This window comes from Aspergillus lucknowensis (genome assembly GCF_044049455.1).
Source record: "Aspergillus lucknowensis strain CBS 449.75 chromosome Unknown BJX67scaffold_21, whole genome shotgun sequence".
NCBI classification, from domain to species: Eukaryota; Fungi; Ascomycota; class Eurotiomycetes; order Eurotiales; family Aspergillaceae; genus Aspergillus; species Aspergillus lucknowensis.
The window spans coordinates 1-18862 of record NW_027263565.1 but is presented as its reverse complement, the minus strand read 5'-3'; the positions used below and the strand labels follow the sequence as shown (position 1 = coordinate 18862).

The following is an 18862-nucleotide window of genomic DNA, read 5'->3' as shown; positions in this document are numbered from 1 at the left end:
AGACAGACTGCCTGGGCGAGTGGCTTCATGGAGATCTATTACGGTTTCGAACTCAAGATGGTTGAGGGGAGTGAGTGCCAGCCCACAAGCACGGAGCGATCGAGCGGGTGCAAAGAAGCCAGTCTATGAGAATATGCGTATAAGCGTAACTTGCTAGTATGGTCCAGAAACGTGATGATTCGTGGCTGTAAGAACCTGAACCATGCGATGAGAGGGGGCTGCGCGAAAGGCACAAGGGCGAGCAGACGTACCGCGTGGATGGGAGCGCGAGAAGCTCGGGAAGGTTACAACAGCTCACCAGCCGACTGGACCATGGATGAATCAAGCGCTTGCCGACTGGGACAGGATTTCCCGTGATAATAATCAGAAAGCCTGTTGAGGTCCAGCCCAACAACTTGAGAGATGGATGCGTTGACGGCCTCAGCGCCTGGGCACATTTGCACTCACGTGGTTTTGAGAACCACCAGTGAACCTAAAACGCCAAGACGGCTGGACGGTCGTCTCTTCTCTGAAAGGCAAGCGACAGCCCAGGCTGGCCAGTCCAATTGATTATCCGGCAAGGCATTTCGAACACCAGTTTCGTGACTTCGGGACTCATTTACTTCCAAAAACTCGTTTTCTCGCGTCCGATGATGAGGCCGCGACAGGACCGAACAATGTGTTTGGGGCTATGGGAACAGAGAGTTCTGCTCATTTCATGGAAATCACTATGTTTGGTAATTGAGAAAGACAATATTTCGCACAGAGGTTCCCGATTTGTGGTTCCTATTTATTTCTTGTCGCCGTTTCTCTAGCTGTTACCTTGAGGCCGGCAGGAGCATCCTCGCGAGGCATATGAAGCTCAACCAACTTCGAGGAATTAGCACTGAACGAATCTCGGTTGGCAAGATGGTGCAACTTACCTGCAAATACGGAGCCGAGCAGAAGGTCTTATCAGCAAAGAGTTTTGTAAGCTCGTCCCGTGCGGTAACCCTATACCCCTTGTATCTGTCCTTTGCCCCAAATGCAATTGGTATGCCCTTAATGTCCCAAGCCTGGATGTCATTGTAGCTTTGGTCCCATCCATGAATATATCGCTCAATGGTATATCCTTCATTGCAGATAACGAAACTTCTCCACGTCAGCGCTTTCTGGGAATACAGTGAGCATAATAAGTGAACTCACATAATTGGGTTGAGGTTATTCCTAATCATAGTGCTGACTTCCTGCAAAGTAAGCTGCAGGCTCCCGTCACCAACGAATAGCACCGTTCGACGGTTGCCTTGTTCCTTTGCCGCCAAAGCCGCACCTTGACAAGCACCGACTGAGTAGCCGATACTACCCCAGAGGACTTGACTTATGGCTGTGACCCCGGACGGGAAGCGGGTATCCCAGATCCCAAAGTTTGCGGTTCCTGTCTCGGTAATGACAATATCATTTTCTTGTAGCCACTGTCCCACGGTCGGCCACAACCACGCGTGAGTGACTGTTTGCTCGCTTGAGCCTTGCTCCTGCCCCGGGAGTGTGTTTGAGATACGTTGGACCGCGTTGCGCTGAAGGGGCCCCATCCGTTGGATGACTTTGCGTAAAACTCCCTTCATATTGATATCGGGGTATTCAGAGTACCGTACGCGCACATAAGTGCTGTGAAAATCGATGGTGTTCAGCTGTCCTGTACGGTACGAGAAACCGGCCGTGTTAAAGTCGGACTTAATGGCACCAATGCTGAGGATAAGATCCGAAGATTCGACCTGCTCGCGGACTCCAGGGTTAGACCCAGTCCCCGCGTATACACCACCATAACATCTGTGAGTTTCATTAACAGCGCCCTTGCCCATCGGGGCCACAAATGTGGGTAACCCAGATGACTCTACCAAGTCGTGCACTTCCTCAAGCACTCGATGGCGGATGGCGCATGCGTCTACCAGAATGACCGGCCTCTGCGCCGCGTGCAAATACTTAAGCACAACTTCAACCACATAATCTTCTTTCTCGGGGTCATTAGGAGGCTGCGAAAGGTCAATAGAGGTTTCGAGCCTTTCCCCCTCAATCTTCCTTGACACCATATCTGTGGGAAGCGTGATGTAGACGGGTCTACTGCGAATCCAACATTCACGAATTGCATTGTCAATAAGAGTCGCAATTTCATGCGGTTCGTTCAACCGTGCCATGGTTGTTGATATTCCCGAACTCATTGATGCGAATGCATTATAGTCGCCATTACCCAAAGTGTGATGTAGTAGCATCCCGTCCTTCTGTGACCTGGTATGAGGCTGACCAACAATATGGATGACGGGAACAAATTCAGAGTATGATCCCGCAATCGCATTAATGGCTGAGAGCTCTCCGACTCCGAAGGTAGTGACTAGCGCAGCTATTCCGTTCACGCGAGCATATCCGTCCGCAGCGTAGCCTTGCGATAAACGTTAGAAGCCTCCAATGCCTCTAGGAGTCTTGCTCGCGGTCATAAGACCGACAATACATACCCGCATTGAGCTCATTGCAGTTACCTACCCAGCGAAGCCCACACTGAGACATATAATCAAGCGCAACAAGATTATAGTCTCCTAGATAGAACAACATTAGCGACGGCTCAAAAATAAGCAACCCATCGATCGTCTCATGAAGCCCGCAATGATAGGCTTACCCGGAACACCATGAACTGAACGAATCCCGACCTCGTGCAGCCGGCGAAAGAGGTATTCGGCAACGTCTACAGGTCTGCGAAGCTCCCTCGTTCTGATGTCGGTCATGTCGATGGTTCAGCGGGGAAAGGGTCGTGGTGAAAGCTCGTGTTACAGGGGCAAAAAGGGAAAACAAGCTGGGCGGGCAGGATGCACAGTTGGACTCGGGACACACCGGCGATGATTGAACGCAAGTTGCTCGCAGAAATCCTTTATAATGCCCTTGAGCGCAGCCATGGGGAGGACTACATTAAAGGTTGTACGTCATGAAAGCCCCAAGGTGATGTCATGTGTTGAGGCCAGATCGGCTCGCGCCATGCTGGGCCGGGAGTGCTGTAGGGCGGAGCCTATGAGTGCCCTGGGTAAGGGCCCATGATGATGAACCGATGGGCCTCTCAGAGAATCAGGAACCGCATTGCCTGGGAACCACGGATGTAAGAAGCATTGATGGTTTTGGGAGCTTCAAAGAAGGCCCAGTCGCCGACCCACGCTAAACCAAGACGGGCGGACATCCAGAATTGAGGTCCCGAAGTCAACTGCACACCATTTTCGCTCTTGGTCATCAAGGATTGCGGAACATCACTCCGGATCCGAGAGGAAAAGCACCGAAAGCATATAGCCTCCATGAACCTGCCAAACTCCGGCTGAAACACACACACTCTCTCTCGCAGTCAATTGTATTTCTGAATGGCCGACAGTGGGAAGAGAAGAATGTCCGAAGACCCCTCGAGCCAGCCACAAAAGAAAAGAAAGGTCCGCCCACCCAAGTTTGTTCCGCTCCATCGGCTTTGAATGGTTTTAGATTCACCGGCTGCTACAATAGATTATCTCACGCGTCATATAGGGAGGTAGGAAATGGCAAAAAGCTCAGGCTCAGACCCCACGATCCAGTATCGAGACCGGGGACTGGGGGATGTTTGTAACCTGCGAAATGGGAAGAGAAACCAAGTGCGCTGCAGAAGTGGTTGATTTCCTCACTCAAGTAAGTTCCCACCGGTTGAGGAGGATGAATTCGAGGGTGGCGGTCTTCCCAAACAATAGTAATATGTCCTGATACGTATGTTCAATCAGAATGTTGGCAGGTCCGATGACGGTGCGAACCAGAATGAATCTGACTCGGATGAAGCCGACATCGAGGCCCAAATCAAGAAAGAAATCGAAGGCTTGAATTCAGGCGCAACAAAGTCGGCAAAGTCGTCTTTGTTTGAGGCTGTCAAGTTTGACCTTCCCTGCCGTCTGTAGATCTTTTCTTAGTCAAGACGCAATATCACTGATCCTAATGGTTTCAGTGTTGTTCGTGCGATTCAACAAGTCAGTCGATCCGGAAAAGCTAGCACATGAAATTTGTCTTGATGCGCAAGCCAACCCAGGCAAGAAGCGCAGCCGCTATATTCAACGACTAACGCCTGCGCGCTCCATTCGAAAGACTCTCAGCGTTGAGTTAGAATCTTTTGCTCGAGACATCCTCAAGCCCCATTTTCACTCCGGGGGCCCGCCGAAGAAGGTCCGCCGCCAGATTCCAAATGAGTGAGTAATCTGAACTAACGGTCACTTTCCAACTATAGTATGCAATTCGTCCTTCGATAAGAGGCAACAAGAAATTCAACAGGGACTTCATCATAAAGACAGTCGCGGACGTCGTGGGACCCGAGCACCCGGTTGATCTGAAGAACTATGATTTGATCATACTGGTTGATGTGGTTCAAGTATGTCCCCTAAACCTCATATATCAGCAAGCAATGCGTCGTCGAGAAGACTCCCAGTTGTTGCTGACCGCTGTACAGAACGTCATGAGTATGAGCGTTGCTGGGAGCGATTATGACAAGTTAAAACGATATAACCTGGCTGAGCTTTACAACCCGAATTCAGAGGCACAACCTCAGTGACCGAAATTTGCAATTGCCCGGTGCCTTTCGAGAGAAATTGTTGAAATCGAAGCCCAGCAGGGATACAGTTGAGAGGGGACAGGACGTCAAGGCTGTTATTTCGGTCCCTTATCGCGACCCACTTCCCACGCTTTGTACGCTCTGGAGGCACACCCCAAATGTGATAAAGGTCCGTGATTTTAAGGTTTTGAGCAGCCAGCATGATTTTGTTTCCGAACGATCATCCAAATGATGAAGGCCATGTCAGCCACCCAGCGATGAGACCCCCAATCCAGTCGCAACGCTTCTCCCAATCCAGCTAGCCCCTTGAGCGTCCAAAATCAGGATGAAAGAAATCTTACCAAAGTTTCTGTTGCAAAGTGGCGCCCGGGACTCCATAGAGCCCAGGAGCGCAGCGACGGAACGTCGGATCCAACTGAACCGCTTCTGCTTCGGCAAGGAACCCTTCTGATTGGGCCAATCCACTCCTTTTCATTCGCACCTTTCTCAGACTGGGATGCATACGCGAATTTCTGATGTTTTCAAGGATTGACAACAAGCCCACAATGAAAGCCTTCGGTTGCCTCCCAATCCTCGTCCCGTCGTTTATACAACAGCATGAAGATCCCCAGTGCTTTGCCCTTCTCGGGGCCCTGGCGCCTGGTTTTGCGTAATACTCCTGCCGTGTCCTGCAAGTATTCTTCGCTTACAGAAGATTGAGACTGGCTGGACGTCGTTATCATTACTGACACAAGAATTATAATGTTGATTTTTGCTCAAGATGATGGATTTAATCTTTCTTCAACTCACCTTCTGGCCCCCTTCCCAGTAAATTGGAGCCTTTGTTGACAATAATGATCCTACTTGCCCCTCGTGACCCCTATGACTTCTGCTCTTCTCTTGACAATGAGGAACAATCGTCCCACATGAACATCCTCCTTGTATTGCGCACGCCTTGTCATCTCATCATGGCCCCTCTCCTGCCGGCGTCTCCTGACATAGAATCAGAAGTGTCTGAGAAACTGGCCTCAGTTCTCCAGAAACACTACTTACTCCCAGTACATGTCGCCGGAATCCATCCATTAGCTGGTCACCTTCATTCTCTCTACCTAGTACAATTATCGAACGAGACTCAATTACTGCTGAAATGCTCGCCGAAGCCCACGACGCCGCTCCTCCGTCGTGAGCATATCTTGCTAGACACAGAAGCACGGGTGCTTTTCCTCCTGAATCAAAACACGATACCATGCATCCCGCAGATCTTTCATTACGATCCGCTAGGGGACTTACTCGGGCCTTCTCTTCTCATCCGCCGTCATATCCCGGGTCCAACCCTCAAAGAAGTAGAGGCTTACCTCACTTCTCAAGAGCGGAAGGCTGTCGACAGGAGTCTAGGCCTCTTGGTAAAACGAATTGCACAACATGTGTCCGGCTCGTTCGGAGGCCTTGGACAGGTAGCTAGCGCCGGCGGGACACAATCCTGGCGCGATGCCTTCCTCGGCCTTTTCGAGGGTATACTTCGGGACTCGGAAGATGTCTTTATCAATCTTCCCTATGGCGAAATAAGACATCAAATTACCCGGCTAGCGCCGGTGTTGGATGAGGTATTGGTGCCGCGACTAGTAGTGATTGATTTCGGTCACGCGTCGCAGGTATTCGTGGATCCGGCGAGCAAACGGATATGTGGGATTTCAGGCTTAGGTACGGCAGTCTGGGGGGATGTATACATGGCAAAGATCTTTGAGAATCCGTCATCCTCAGTGCTAGATGGGTTTGGATCCGGCTATACAAAGTGCCCGTCCGGACAAACACGGCAGCTTCTGTACGTATAACCGTGCTTGCAAGAGGGGCAAATCTCATCCTAATGCTCTCTTGACTCTCTGTCTAGGTATTCCTGCTATCGCTCTGTGCACAGTATCGTCCTGCAATATTACCGAAAGAATCAAGACGTAGTCACTGAGATCGACGTGAGACGACAACTGATGACGACGCTGGCGAGGATGGCAATTGTCTGATGGTGCCCTGCGGTAAAAGAAGGCATAAGATTGCCTTGAAAGTAAGGCATTCGAGTTCGCCGCGTCTGCGTCTGGGGCTGTTTTTACTAGAAAACCTGATAGAGGGCATTACTGCCTGATAGACCCACAACGAGTTTCTCACATTCTGAGACCAACCACGGGTATTTTCTTGTAACTCCAAGAATGGAAAAGCCAAATACTCAGGGATGGCAAGCGTTTCAATTCTCATGCTCTGTTCTCCAGCCATCCAATTCGAGAATTCGAGATCCCCTCCGAAAGCATCCACCACCAGCCAAGGGCGGGGCGGGCGCCAGCCATGCCGTCAGCGATCGTCCCAAGGTGTGGGTGGGGTTTCCGCTCCGCACCGCTGGACGACCATGATTTAATCATCCCCTGCTCCCCATACTTCCCGAGTCGTTCCAACCCCCACAGCTTTGCAGCATCTAACCGAAGGAAATGGCTCATTTGCTCAGGGGAAAGCAAGCTGGCATCCAGAAAGACTTTTCTGGCACGTTGTCGCCAGAACTGTTCGACATCGACGATGTATGTCTCAGCCCGCTCAGGCACCAGCTTTTCTTCTGTTTCGCGACGACCACGACATCTAACAAGCCTTCTCGTGTAGAAAGCGAAGTGTGGGATAAATTCCCGAATCAGCGCTCTCGCATACGACCCGGTCCAATCTCTTCTTGCAGTCGGGACCAGTGAGACTCAGTTCGGCCTGGGCCAGATCTACGTTTTCGGCCAGGGACGCGTATCAGTCACCTTTTCCTTGCCTCGGAAGGCGTCTGCAAAATTCATTCAGTTTTGCGCCGACAAGCTTGTCAGCGTCGACACAAAAAGCGAAATAAGCATCTATTCTCTCGAAACGAAGCAATTACTTGTCTCCTACGCACCCCCGAGCCATGCTAGCGCGTTGCTCACGGACCCCACTCTTGACTATGCGTTCATCGGCTTACAGAACGGTATCGTGCCCTCTACTAGAGGAGATATAGCTTCGTTTGCTAACCACAGTCAAAGGCGAGGTCATCGCCTACGACCTTGACCGGGAAACCATGACGCCGTTCAAGATACCCAACCTATGGGCGCAGCGCAATTCAAGATCCCGACTTTGTCCGGTCGTTAGCCTAGCTTTTTCACCCCGTGATATCGGAAAGGTTCTCATCGGGTATCCGGATGGGGCGGTAGTATTCTCTTTCAAACAGAACGTTGCACAGAAGTACTTTGAGTATGAAGTACCACCTGGCGCTCTAGGAGGCAATGGCGACGTTCCATCAAGGGACTTGCGGAAGCCGAGATTGACCAGAGCTTTATGGCACCCAAACGGGATATTTATACTCACTGTCCATGAAGATAACACTCTAGTCTTCTGGGACTCAAAGGACGGTCGCAAGTTATTAGCTAGGTCTATTTTCACACCCAACGTCGACCAACCAGGCGTCCTTCCTGAACGGCCTGCTACCTCAGAGTCAATAGTCGGTGTTAAAGACCCTATTTCCGACATCGCGTGGTGTGTGAAGGCAAATGGAGATGACAGTGGTCTCATAATTGCCGGTGGCAAGGCAAAGGACGAGCCAAACAAGAACCTTATCTTCCTAGACCTGGGACCGACTCCTAATTATCAGACATCTTCTTGGGCAGTGATCTCGTCTTATCTGGAAAAGCCGAAACGTTACGCGGAGCTTCCAATCCCCCCAGGCGCCGAGGTCGTCAGCTTTTGTCTCATTCCTCGCACTACTCCCTACTATGCAGGCGCTCATGACCCTATTGCGGTAATCGCTCTTCTGTCCTCCGGTGAATTGATCACATTGAGCTTCCCAAGTGGACATCCTATTTCACCTACGAATATGCTCCCACCCTCGCTGTCGCTAATCCATCCTTTCGTGAACAAAATCACTCTAACTCCGGTGGATCGTGGTTCTTGGCTAGGATTGAAGGAGCGGAGATCTCAAGGCCCAAAGTTCGTTCTGGGTGGCGCGGAGGCAAAGAAACAGCTCAAACGACTAGAGAACCGCAATGTAGTGACGGCAGCACATGCAGATGGTACTGTTCGGCTCTGGGATGTCGGTCACAATGATGAGATTGAGAACTCGGAATCGATCCAGGTGGATCTAGCCCGCGCCGTTGGACGTGTGCGCAACATTAACGTTACAGAGATGTCTCTTGGAGGCTCGAGCGGTGAACTGTCGATTGGCCTCGCGAGCGGCGAAATCGCAATATTCCGATGGGGCAATAACCAGCAATTTGGTCAGGAGGAGCGTCTTGGAGGCGACAATCGCCCAGGAGAGCTGACCAATATCACGCATAGAGTCGATCCCGGGCTGAAGACGGGCCTTTTACCTCTGACCCTTTTAAATATGCAGCAAGGGTCAGTGACTGCGTTGAAACATAGCCCGATAGGATTCGTTGCCGCAGGATTTGAAGGCGGCAGTATTGCCATTATCGACCTACGTGGGCCAGCCGTTATCCACGCAGCAAATCTATCAGAGTTGGCTAAACAAAACAAGCGAAGCAGTTTTCTCAAGTCTCGCAGTCACGGGCAGGGTCCTGCCGAAGTCCCTACGAGTATTGAGTTCGGTATCCTGACTCTCGAGGGAGAAGGTAAGACATTTTGCTCGGAATCTGGCAAATAATTTATCATGCTAATCATGTCCAAATAGAATATTCAAGTATTTGTTGCTTTGTCGGCACAAGCAGAGGCAACTTGGCCACCTTCAAGATCCTACCGTCGAGCAGCGGAGCGTACGTAGCCTCGTTCGCTGGGGTAGTATCATTGGACGACAAAGTCATCAGTATTACTCCCATCAACGCGGACGATGGCACTTTAGCACTAGCCACAGGGGATGCGTTTGGGGGATTAAGGAATGGCACCAGAATCCCTGGTGCAGTCGTTGCTGTAACTACCACCGGCTGCAGGATCTTCAAGCCTGCCACGTCCAAGGGAGCGCATCGCTCCTGGGACGATTACCTCTGCGATTTTGCCTCCGTTGTCACCATTCATGGCCGAGGCTGTAGTTTGGTGGGGCTTTTTGGAGATGGAAATGTCAGGGCGTTCTCTATTCCCGGTTTGAAAGAGATCGGTTGCAGCAAGATTAGCCATAAAGCGGATATGAGTCGCCTTTCCTCGTCTACTGTGTCCCCTCACGGGACTGTCATGGTCTGGTCCAGTCCGTCCGAGATAGGTCTATTCGATGTCTGGGGCGCCGGTACTGAGCTGTAAGTTGACTATGCCGGTCACGCCGTGCCATTATGCGTCTAATTGATGTCTACAGGCGGCCTTCAGAGGACCAGCTTTTCAACCCAGAAGTGGCCGTCCCTCCGCGACCCACGATTACCAATATCCAATGGCTTTCTGGTACTCAGTATATCTCGCCGGCCGATATGGATATTCTAAGTGTGTTGTCTCTTCCCCCTTTTGTCCGCTACACGCTAGTGCGAACTAACAATCCCCCCATAGTCGGAGGGCCCGATCGCCCGCCATCAAAGCGAATGTTAGAGCAGATGCGCTTAGACGAGCAAGAGCGCCGACGCGCTGCTAGGGAAGGACGAACGCCACCAGCGCGACAGAACAGCAACGAGGAAGGGTATCTAGCCTATATGACTCGTCAAGTCCAAGAGCGCACCGAGAGACTTGGATTCGCCAGTGACAGCATGGATAGATTAGAGGAAACGAGCAATGGGTGGGCTCGCGACGTTGACAAGTACGTCCAGAACCAGAAGAAGAAGGCAGTGCTGGGTGGTAAGTGCACCGCAGAAGCCCCATAGTTATCTTTTCAGTCATTCGAATTGGAAAACAAGCATACTAATAATAAACAGCTCTAGGATCGAAATTTGGTTTCTAGACTGTTTAGTCTTCTCCGTATGAACCCCGTTTCAAGATTCCTTCACTGCGCATTCCAACCCTTGTACGATCTATCAAGTAACATCCATGGATACTTCCCATGACTCCCTAAAGACCCATAAAAGCCGTATGTGCGAGCCCTAACCCCCGTTGTAATCAACCTAAGTCCACCAGACCTTTACACAGATCTCGCATTGGACCGCCCTGTGGATCAGGCATATCGAGCTAACCTCACGACACCTCCCTTCCTCGCCTTGGGAAAGGCATATGCATGCCTATTGGGTTCCCGGCAGCAGTAGGCACCTGCACGGCCAGGAAACCGGAAAGTAGCGGTGACCGAACTCGAAAGGAAGCTCCGCTCCGGTTCACTTCCTACCCCCTTGCCTCCGTTTGAGTGTGTTGACGCCCAGCATGAGACTGTTTTTTACTCCCGTGTTTTGAAATCTGTGGGGGTGGAATATCCGCGTGAGTCTTGCAGATGACTTGGAGGCGGTATGCACATTGCCTACCATGACTCCTCAGCGGAACACCCCTCCTTGTCTTGCTCTCCAAACCACCCCAAGGAAGAGCGCTGTGAATGAGTTGCCGTGGGTGAGTTCCATCCGTCCTTTGTCGATTGCTTCCTGTGAGCTTGCGGAGTGGTAACCCGATAGTGTGGATAGTCTGTTTTTTCTTTATTGTTCTTGCTCTATTATCCTAAAGTTGCGTACAAAAACTAGCTAGCGGGAGTGTAATAATCGGCGATATATAGAGGAATCGTAAAAGCGTGGCAATTAATCGTGAAACCATTCGACTGATAAAATGGTCAAAAAAGTGGCACGAAGCTAGAAGTCTGATGCAAGAGTTCAATGAACCATGACTTCCTGCTGAGGGTGGTGCTCAGTAGGGTTGCTGTTGTCGTCTTTCGGCTCTGTATCATCGCCCATTTCGACGTCCTCGTCGGCATCCCCGCCCTCTTCTTCGTCGATATCGTCGTCGTCGTCGTCACTCTCGTCTTCAATATCCTCGCTCTCCGCGTCAGAGATGTCCTCTTCGTGGTTATCCGCGCCTTCCATTTCGTGGTCTTCGCCTTTCGCTGGCTCTTCCTTCTCTGCTTCTTCAAGCTCTCTTACGAGGGCACTCTCAAGCTCTACTTCCTCAGCACCGTAAGCAGCACTATCGTCCTCCAGAACGTCCGCCTCTGGTTGCTCTGGTGGGTATTCGGCCGGAGCAGATTCCTCAGAGTCCCTAGATAATGAGTCGCGATTAGCAAGCTTTTCCCTCCAGTTCAAATGTATGTAGAAGATACTCCTACCATTTGATAGCAAATCTAGTCACTCTGGGTTTTTCGGCGAGGATATTACGACGGATTCGCTCAATAATAGGTTTGGCAGGGGGGTCAGTAGTGAGCTCCTCGGAATCGTATTCATTGTTCACGTAGTAGCCGACACGGACGAACTCTCTACCATCGTAACTACAGGTAAGGAGAATCACAGTCACACCAAGAATCTCCGAAGTAGGGATGCGTCTGAGATCTGGAGGATCCGCTTCGAAGATGAACTTGTTGACGCCGACAGGAATAGGGCCAACAAGAAGGGAATCAAGCTCTTGATCGTACTCAGACCTAGAAAAGTTAGCTATGACCACATCCAACCAACGGTTCGAGTTGCTCACGAAGTAGCGGAACCAACGTAGGTTAGTTTCCATTCCAGGTCTGGAATCCCAAATTAGCGAGGCAGCCATCACGAAAGAACGGCCGTGGCTCACCCTTTTGAAGCTGCTCAAGACATTCAAAGGTAATCTCAAACTGATAGGAAGAGAGAAATTGGGCAGGGTTGTTGAGGATTTTGACCCCAAGAAGAGAAACAACCGACATGACGGTAACGATGTGGCGCGATTTTAGTGGTATCTGCAACGGTGGAGTGGTGAAAGAATTCGGATGGTTACGGGTAGAAAATGGGCGGGAGAGAATGTTTAAGTCAACGGTAGGAGGCGCTGCATGCAGGACTTAAGGGGGAAAGGTTAAGGAAAGATTTCCATCAAGGGGAATGGATGCAGCTGGCGGATGAATATTCAACAGTCAACCTGAGAAGGAGGGACGGACGACGCGTGCCGCGTGCAGCACAACGCAGCATCTTCGCGCCTCAGTGTCCCACCGCCTTTATCACGTGATCTGGATTGAGCTGCAGCCTCTGCGCATCTTCAAGGCAGCTCACGACCACACGGCAAAAGCAAACCCTCCTGGCCACAACTCCCCCCACGTCTTGTCACATCAAACGGCTATTCTTCCTTTTGCCCTTCCTTTAGCTTAACAATCCAGCTTCTCCGTGGTGGGTGTTCCTGCCATCAACTTCAATTATCGATTCAAGTTTAGACCCTCTGACTGCAGATGACAGGTTTTCCCGTTTTGTACCTTTAGTCGCCTCTCAAACCCATAACACCTCACATGGCTGAAGATGAGGCCGAAAATGCCTTCTTTCAGGAACAGGCAATGAACGCAGACCCCACAAACAGCCATCCAGCGGATCAGGATGCGAATGCCTCAGATTCGGATGAATATGATCCCTCAAGTACACTTCAAGAGCAATATACCCCTCCCGATGAAGATTCAAATCCTAGCGAAAATGTTTCTTCAGATACCCGTGTCCCAGACTCCCACCCCAAGATTTCGCTGCCACAAGAAACGGACCCTCGTCACTCAACTGGTAGTGGTTATCCCTCCCAGCCGTCTTCACGACTTGAGTCCCAGGCTTCAACGTCAATACTGGTTCCCGGCATCGCAGTTCAGTCAAAAGCCAGAACTATCGGAGGGTTTGTGGTCGAGGATGAGGATGAGGATGACACTGGGGATGCGGAATATGAGCCACCAGTTGTACTAGGTGTCGAGGAGATGAATACTATACCTTCGCAGCCCATTCCAGGAAATGCAAATGAAGCTACTTATACCCCTGATGTATCATTTGTTGAAGCTGGGCAGGCCTCTGCCAGCGCGAAGAATGTTCCTAATAGCCCCTTTCCTTCTGTTCCTGTCGCTTCTAAAAATGATGGGTCTGCGACATTAGGTCAGAACCTGTACAACTCACGTACCTCTTTGCAGCCCGAAACCGCGCGAGAGAGCGTTACAGCCACTCCTACGGCGGACCCTCCGTCCGCCCCTAAAGGACGCCTACCCCATGATCGAGTGGGGATCCTGGAAGACAGAATCCAAGAAGATCCTCGTGGTGACATCCCTGCCTGGCTCGAGCTGATTAATGAGCACAGAAGTCGCAATAGGATCGATAGTGCTCGAGGCGTCTACGAAAGGTTCTTGAAGGTGTTTCCGCTTTGCGTAAGTAAATATCACATTCTCGTGCGCGTCAAGGCTCACGATATCTAGGCCGAAGTGTGGGTATCATACGCAGCCATGGAGTCTGAGCTCAACGAGCTATTCCGCCTAGAGCAGATATTCAATCGAACGCTCCTCACTATCCCAGCAGTTCAGCTTTGGACGGTATATCTGGACTACGTTCGGCGGCGTAATCCGCTATCAACAGACACAACTGGGCAGGCGCGGCGAATTATCTCGTCTGCTTATGACCTTGCCATTAAACATATCGGAATGGACAAGGATTCCGGATCTATCTGGACAGATTACGTTCAGTTCATTCGCTCCGGGCCAGGAAATGTTGGGGGCTCTGGCTGGCAAGACCAGCAGAAAATGGATTTACTTCGAAAGGCGTACCAGAGAGCCATCTGCGTACCAATGCAGGCACTCAATACTTTTTGGAAAGAATATGATCAGTTTGAGATGGGCCTGAACAAACTTACGGCAAGTGAAAACACACTTCCTTCTTTTGAACTTTCACTAATCTTTCCTACTTGTTTTCTGGCGCATTCAGGGCCGCAAGTTTCTTCAGGAGCAATCTCCCGCCTATATGACCGCTCGCAGTTCCTATGTCGAGTTGCAAAATATCACACGAGATCTCAACCGAACTACGTTTCCCAGACTGCCTCCTGTACCTGGCTCTGAAGGTGATACCGAGTTCCTGCAGCAGGTAGAGATCTGGAAGCGCTGGGTCAGCTGGGAGAGAGGAGATCCACTCGTTCTAAAGGAGGAAGATCTAACTGCGTACAAAACTCGTGTAGTCTACGTCTACAAGCAAGCCCTGATGGCGCTCAGATTTCTGCCCGAAATTTGGTTTGAGGCAGCTGAATTCTGTTTCCTCAACAATATGGAGACGGAAGGAACCGAATTTCTGAAGAACGGTGTTGATGCTAATCCCGAGAGCTGTCTGCTCGCTTTCAAGCACGCGGATAGATTAGAAATCACTTCGGAGTCCGAACAAGATCCTATCAAACGAGGTACCAAAGTCAGGGAGCCGTACGACAGGCTATTAGATTCGCTTTACGAATTGATCTCTAAAGCACGCACGCGAGAGATCCAAGACGTTACGCGCCTCGAAGAAACTTTCACGAAATCAAATCCCGAGAAACCAACAGTGGGGAATGATGAGGATGATGATGATCGGAGTGAAGCCAAAGCAAAAGAATCGGCTAAAAATTCCCAAATCGAGGCGGTCCGCAATGCGCATTCCATCCAAATAGGAATCCTATCCAAAACCATTTCATTTGCTTGGATTGCCCTCATGCGCGCAATGCGTCGTATACAGGGCAAAGGTAAGCCCGGAGAAATCCCTGGATCGCGGCAAGTCTTCGCGGACGCTCGCAAGAGGGGTCGCATCACTAGCGATGTCTACATCGCAAGCGCTCTCATCGAATATCATTGCTACAAGGACCCGGCAGCCACGAAAATATTCGAGCGAGGCGCCAAACTGTTTCCCGAAGATGAGAATTTTGCTCTTGAATACTTGAAGCATCTAATCGATATTAACGATGTCATTAGTAAGTTCATGGTCTTCATGTGCGATGCGATGGCGAATAGACGGTTAACTTTTTTTCCGCCAGACGCTCGAGCTGTGTTTGAGACGACGGTGAGGAAGCTCGCCTCTAATCCAGACCACGTACAAAAGACCAAACCCATTTTCTCATTCCTTCACGAATACGAGTCAAGATACGGTGATTTGGTTCAAGTCATCAATCTCGAGAATCGCATGCGTGAATTGTTCCCTGATGATCCAACGCTGGAGCAATTTGCCCACCGTTTTTCTGCCCCGTCCTTCGACCCTACAGCTTTCCGACCAATCATCTCACCATCCCAGACAAGACCAAAAGCTGGATACCACGGAGACCAAGTGATGTCTCGCCAAGGCACCCCTGCTTCCAGGTATCAAGAAGCTTCCCTTCCACAATCCCCCAAGAGGCCACTGGAAGACTTTGAGGATGATCTGTCGCGACCCCGTAAATTTATCCGTGGCGAATCACCACTCAAGACAGCTCAGAGGCGGCAGTTTGATCAGCAAAAGCGAACGCAGACAACTCTTCAGGTACCGACTGCGTCTCAGTACCGATCCCACGGCTCTCCTGCCCCGCTTCCTCGCGACATAGTTTTTCTTCTCAGCGTTATCCCGTCCGCGTCAGCATATAATGCGGGGCGATTCTCCGCAGAAAAGATGGTTGATCTTATCCGCCGGCTGGACATGCCGGCATCTATCTCCCAGATTCCTCTGCCTCAATCCGCACGTGGCCTTGGAACAGGGCAACCTACAGTAGGAGGACAGCCTTTCTCCGGTATGCCGTCTCTCTCTCCCACTATTTCCTCACAAACTCTCATTCGCGGCGGTTTAGCTGATGTGAGGATCCATAGGAAATTATCGGTCATGATATCCCCACCACAAGCACCATATTTATAAGCTGAATAACCATATCTTGGCGGTTATCTCACTCAACATTACTTACCTGGCGTGGTCTGGTATGTGCATTTATCAATCATCCCGTTGCATCTCGCGGATGGGGTGGCGTTCTGTCTTTACTATGCAGGTCTCTACAAGCTATCTCGCTCGCAGGGAACTCGTTTTTGGCTCTGTCGACCGTATTATTATTATTCATGACATACACAGAATTAAAACCGTGGGATCCCAAAAACGAACGATAGATACCAAGCTGATTTCTAAAATCTTTACTGTCTCTCTCAAAATTATTTTGTAAACTCTAGGTTGGATGAAGCTTCATCCAAGACGTCTGTTTATCCTACAAGACACTACTATACTGACCCACCCTCTACGAACCTCCCTTGCCTGGAAAGATTCAAGGGGGCCATGCATCAAAAGCTGCTTACCTCCCGCTAACGACTGTATCATGATGACAGAGAATCTGTCCGGTTGACTGCTTAGATGGCGGATACTGTATAGAACTGGAGGGATTGGCACTGTGTTATCACCAGTTCTATTCTTCCCGCGAATCATCCACAGACCAGACGTATAACATTTCCTAGGAGGTAGGGGTGTTGCGAAACTAGAACAAATATGCCTTCATGCGGCTAATCCATTGTAACATGAGATAGCATTACTCATACTATGTGAATATGGTGATTTTCTTGGGGCTCATATTCCAATTCCTTTTTCATTTTCTGGTAAATGCCTTCTTTCCTATAAGCTGCATATGTACCTTCTGCTTCCAATCCCCGCCCTGTCCCTAACATTGTTCTCATGATATTTGCTCTCCCGCATCAGGAGTTCCCTCCCCTCAAGAGGGGGATCTCCCCACTCCTTAAAGTGGGAGTCGTTGCTGGCTCCCGTCCCCCGGCCACGGGATAACCAGCTGACAGCTTAAAGTGCATCCCAAGCGTCCTTACAGGCAGGGCGGCGGCACCAAGATCCCAACATCTCCAGTCTGCTGTTGTTCCTCTCTCTACTATATCGATATGCTTTCTTTCGCGTCGCCAGCCTGCTACCATGGCATTCTCTCAGATTGCCCGTCTGCCCCCTCATTCTTACTTGTCGGCCGTACTCTGAGCGCACCCTCATCCTCCATTGCCATTTACCTTAAGCTCTATTGTAGCATAGTACTGTCCGAACCGTACCGTATTCCTGGTATTCCCATTCTATCCGTGATCACCTATCCACGGGCACACTCAACTGACGTCCAGAAGTTCGGCAGGGTTAGGGGTCAATACTTTGATCGCAGCGGTTCTCCGACATTCGCCATCGCAGAAGAAGCTAGCCAAGCTCCACACTTTGATGCTATCGTGTCGAGCGTGATCTCGTGGATTGGCTCCCATATTACAACGACTTTTCGAAGCCAATCTATGTAAGCCCCCACCCACTACGTGTTTCGAAGGCACCAGTGCCGAATAGCCAGCGGCGGCTCAATTCCCTCCCTTTCACATGCCGAACATAAACCAGCTTCGTCATTTATTCCAATTGTTATATGCAAAAGCCAGTTAAGTCGACGTATAGCGCAAAAGAGCTCACTCTCCCCATTCTAACAGTGGAACGCGTAATAGAGATCTGGCAACAGGTCAAGCCGGCGCTGCTTTCCAAGGCTGAGCGGACGACTGGCATCGGAATGGGGTCTGGCGAGCAACTGAGGTGGTGCCTTCGCCACCTCCTTGTGCAAAGTCCAAAATGGCCTTTCCTGCCAAGCTGGTTATAATCAATCCTCCAAGGCCATTTCCGAGCACCTGTATTCAGTGAACCCCAGGTGCATACGCGGTGTTATGTCGGCTATTCCTTACTCAAACAGTGATGCAAGTCTACGGTAGCGTACATTGCAGAAGTATTGTAGGTATCAAGAAGGGTACCGTACTCGGGGGGCTCTCTTCTCTCGGGCGATCAATCAGAGGTAGTCAGAGATCTCGCGGAGATTTGGGTCCTATAGAGAAACAGAGAACACCAGTTAGATATTAATGTAGACCCATGGGCAAGATAGATTACCGTGTTCTAGTAGGTAGCAAGAGGGAAGCATCTACCGCAGGCAGGTTAGCTATCTCGGGTGGAGGAAAGAGGAAGAGATGTGTTATTCCATTCAAGTCTGGGGCATCATCTCATGTTTCCAAGACAAAGAGGCGAGTCACAGGAGACGAGCGCTAGGAATTTTATCTTTTGGACTCTAGGCAATTCGCTCGCTATCGCACTGGCATACTCAGCCCTGGCATTCCTTCTTCCAGTTCCTCAGCATTATTCCTGTTTCGAGGAGTGCAGTCGATATACTAGCCTCAATTTCCCGGTTCTACTTGAGGATACTGGACACGGTTTCAGGGCAACTGCTCAGGTTCATTCGCGCATCATAGTAGTGGCCTATACAGGCTTATAACAGGGAGGAAATAAGATCCTATCTCAGTCGATTAAGAGGCGTGTAGTTTGGTTGCCTTGGAAAACGCATGCAGAAATAACCTCATCTCTCGCTGTGTTTCTCTATCAACACATTCTTTGCTCTGGCATAGCACGAAACTCACCCCCAACACATTTCTACCTCCTCTGCCAACCTCGTCCAAGCAAGATATCGAGCGTCATCGGTATTTCTTAGGTGATCTCAACACCTCTCACCTCGCCTCGCCTGAGGCCTCACTTGGTACTTTCCCCCTCCAGAAACGCCTATAAATACTCGCTCGGTAGCTCCTTCCTC

The 18862-nt window shown here is 50.4% G+C and overlaps 6 protein-coding genes across 6 annotated transcripts; 4 read left to right on the top strand and 2 right to left on the bottom strand.

Annotated features, from left to right (window-relative positions):
* Window positions 1-518: 518 nt before the first annotated feature.
* Window positions 519-3088, bottom strand: BJX67DRAFT_353538 (alpha-keto acid decarboxylase family protein). The gene is made up of 5 exons (XM_071029128.1): window positions 2627-3088; window positions 2466-2546; window positions 1165-2392; window positions 903-1110; window positions 519-849 (listed from the first exon to the last, which is right to left on the bottom strand). Exons 1-5 carry the CDS (start codon window positions 2730-2732, stop codon window positions 766-768), a joined length of 1707 nt encoding a protein of 568 aa, XP_070885939.1. The 5' UTR covers window positions 2733-3088; the 3' UTR covers window positions 519-765.
* Window positions 3089-3722: 634 nt separating this feature from the next.
* On the top strand, window positions 3723-4549 carry BJX67DRAFT_381290 (THUMP domain-containing protein; the record flags this gene model as incomplete). The annotated part of the gene is made up of 4 exons (XM_071032995.1): window positions 3723-3897; window positions 3953-4167; window positions 4229-4369; window positions 4448-4549. 4 exons carry the CDS (start codon window positions 3723-3725, stop codon window positions 4547-4549), a joined length of 633 nt encoding a protein of 210 aa, XP_070885938.1.
* Window positions 4550-5496: 947 nt separating this feature from the next.
* Window positions 5497-6543, top strand: BJX67DRAFT_381289 (phosphotransferase family protein; the record flags this gene model as incomplete). The annotated part of the gene is made up of 2 exons (XM_071032994.1): window positions 5497-6350; window positions 6417-6543. The coding sequence occupies 2 exons, from the start codon at window positions 5497-5499 to the stop codon at window positions 6541-6543; spliced, it is 981 nt and encodes a 326-aa protein (XP_070885937.1).
* Window positions 6544-6791: 248 nt separating this feature from the next.
* Window positions 6792-10806, top strand: BJX67DRAFT_109049 (putative SNARE-dependent exocytosis protein (Sro7)). The gene is made up of 7 exons (XM_071024292.1): window positions 6792-7086; window positions 7166-7505; window positions 7561-9141; window positions 9201-9756; window positions 9813-9934; window positions 9998-10279; window positions 10357-10806. Exons 1-7 carry the CDS (start codon window positions 7000-7002, stop codon window positions 10380-10382), a joined length of 2994 nt encoding a protein of 997 aa, XP_070885936.1. The 5' UTR covers window positions 6792-6999; the 3' UTR covers window positions 10383-10806.
* A 420-nt stretch (window positions 10807-11226) lies between these two features.
* On the bottom strand, window positions 11227-12236 carry asf1 (nucleosome assembly factor ASF1; the record flags this gene model as incomplete). The annotated part of the gene is made up of 4 exons (XM_071031207.1): window positions 11227-11608; window positions 11676-11984; window positions 12035-12074; window positions 12128-12236. 4 exons carry the CDS (start codon window positions 12234-12236, stop codon window positions 11227-11229), a joined length of 840 nt encoding a protein of 279 aa, XP_070885935.1.
* Window positions 12237-12460: 224 nt separating this feature from the next.
* On the top strand, window positions 12461-16600 carry rna14 (cleavage polyadenylation factor subunit RNA14). Its single transcript, XM_071029127.1, has 6 exons — window positions 12461-12690; window positions 12757-13688; window positions 13737-14168; window positions 14239-15241; window positions 15305-16027; window positions 16104-16600. The coding sequence occupies exons 2-6, from the start codon at window positions 12807-12809 to the stop codon at window positions 16118-16120; spliced, it is 3057 nt and encodes a 1018-aa protein (XP_070885934.1). The 5' UTR covers window positions 12461-12690; window positions 12757-12806; the 3' UTR covers window positions 16121-16600.
* The last annotated feature ends 2262 nt before the right edge of the window (window positions 16601-18862 follow it).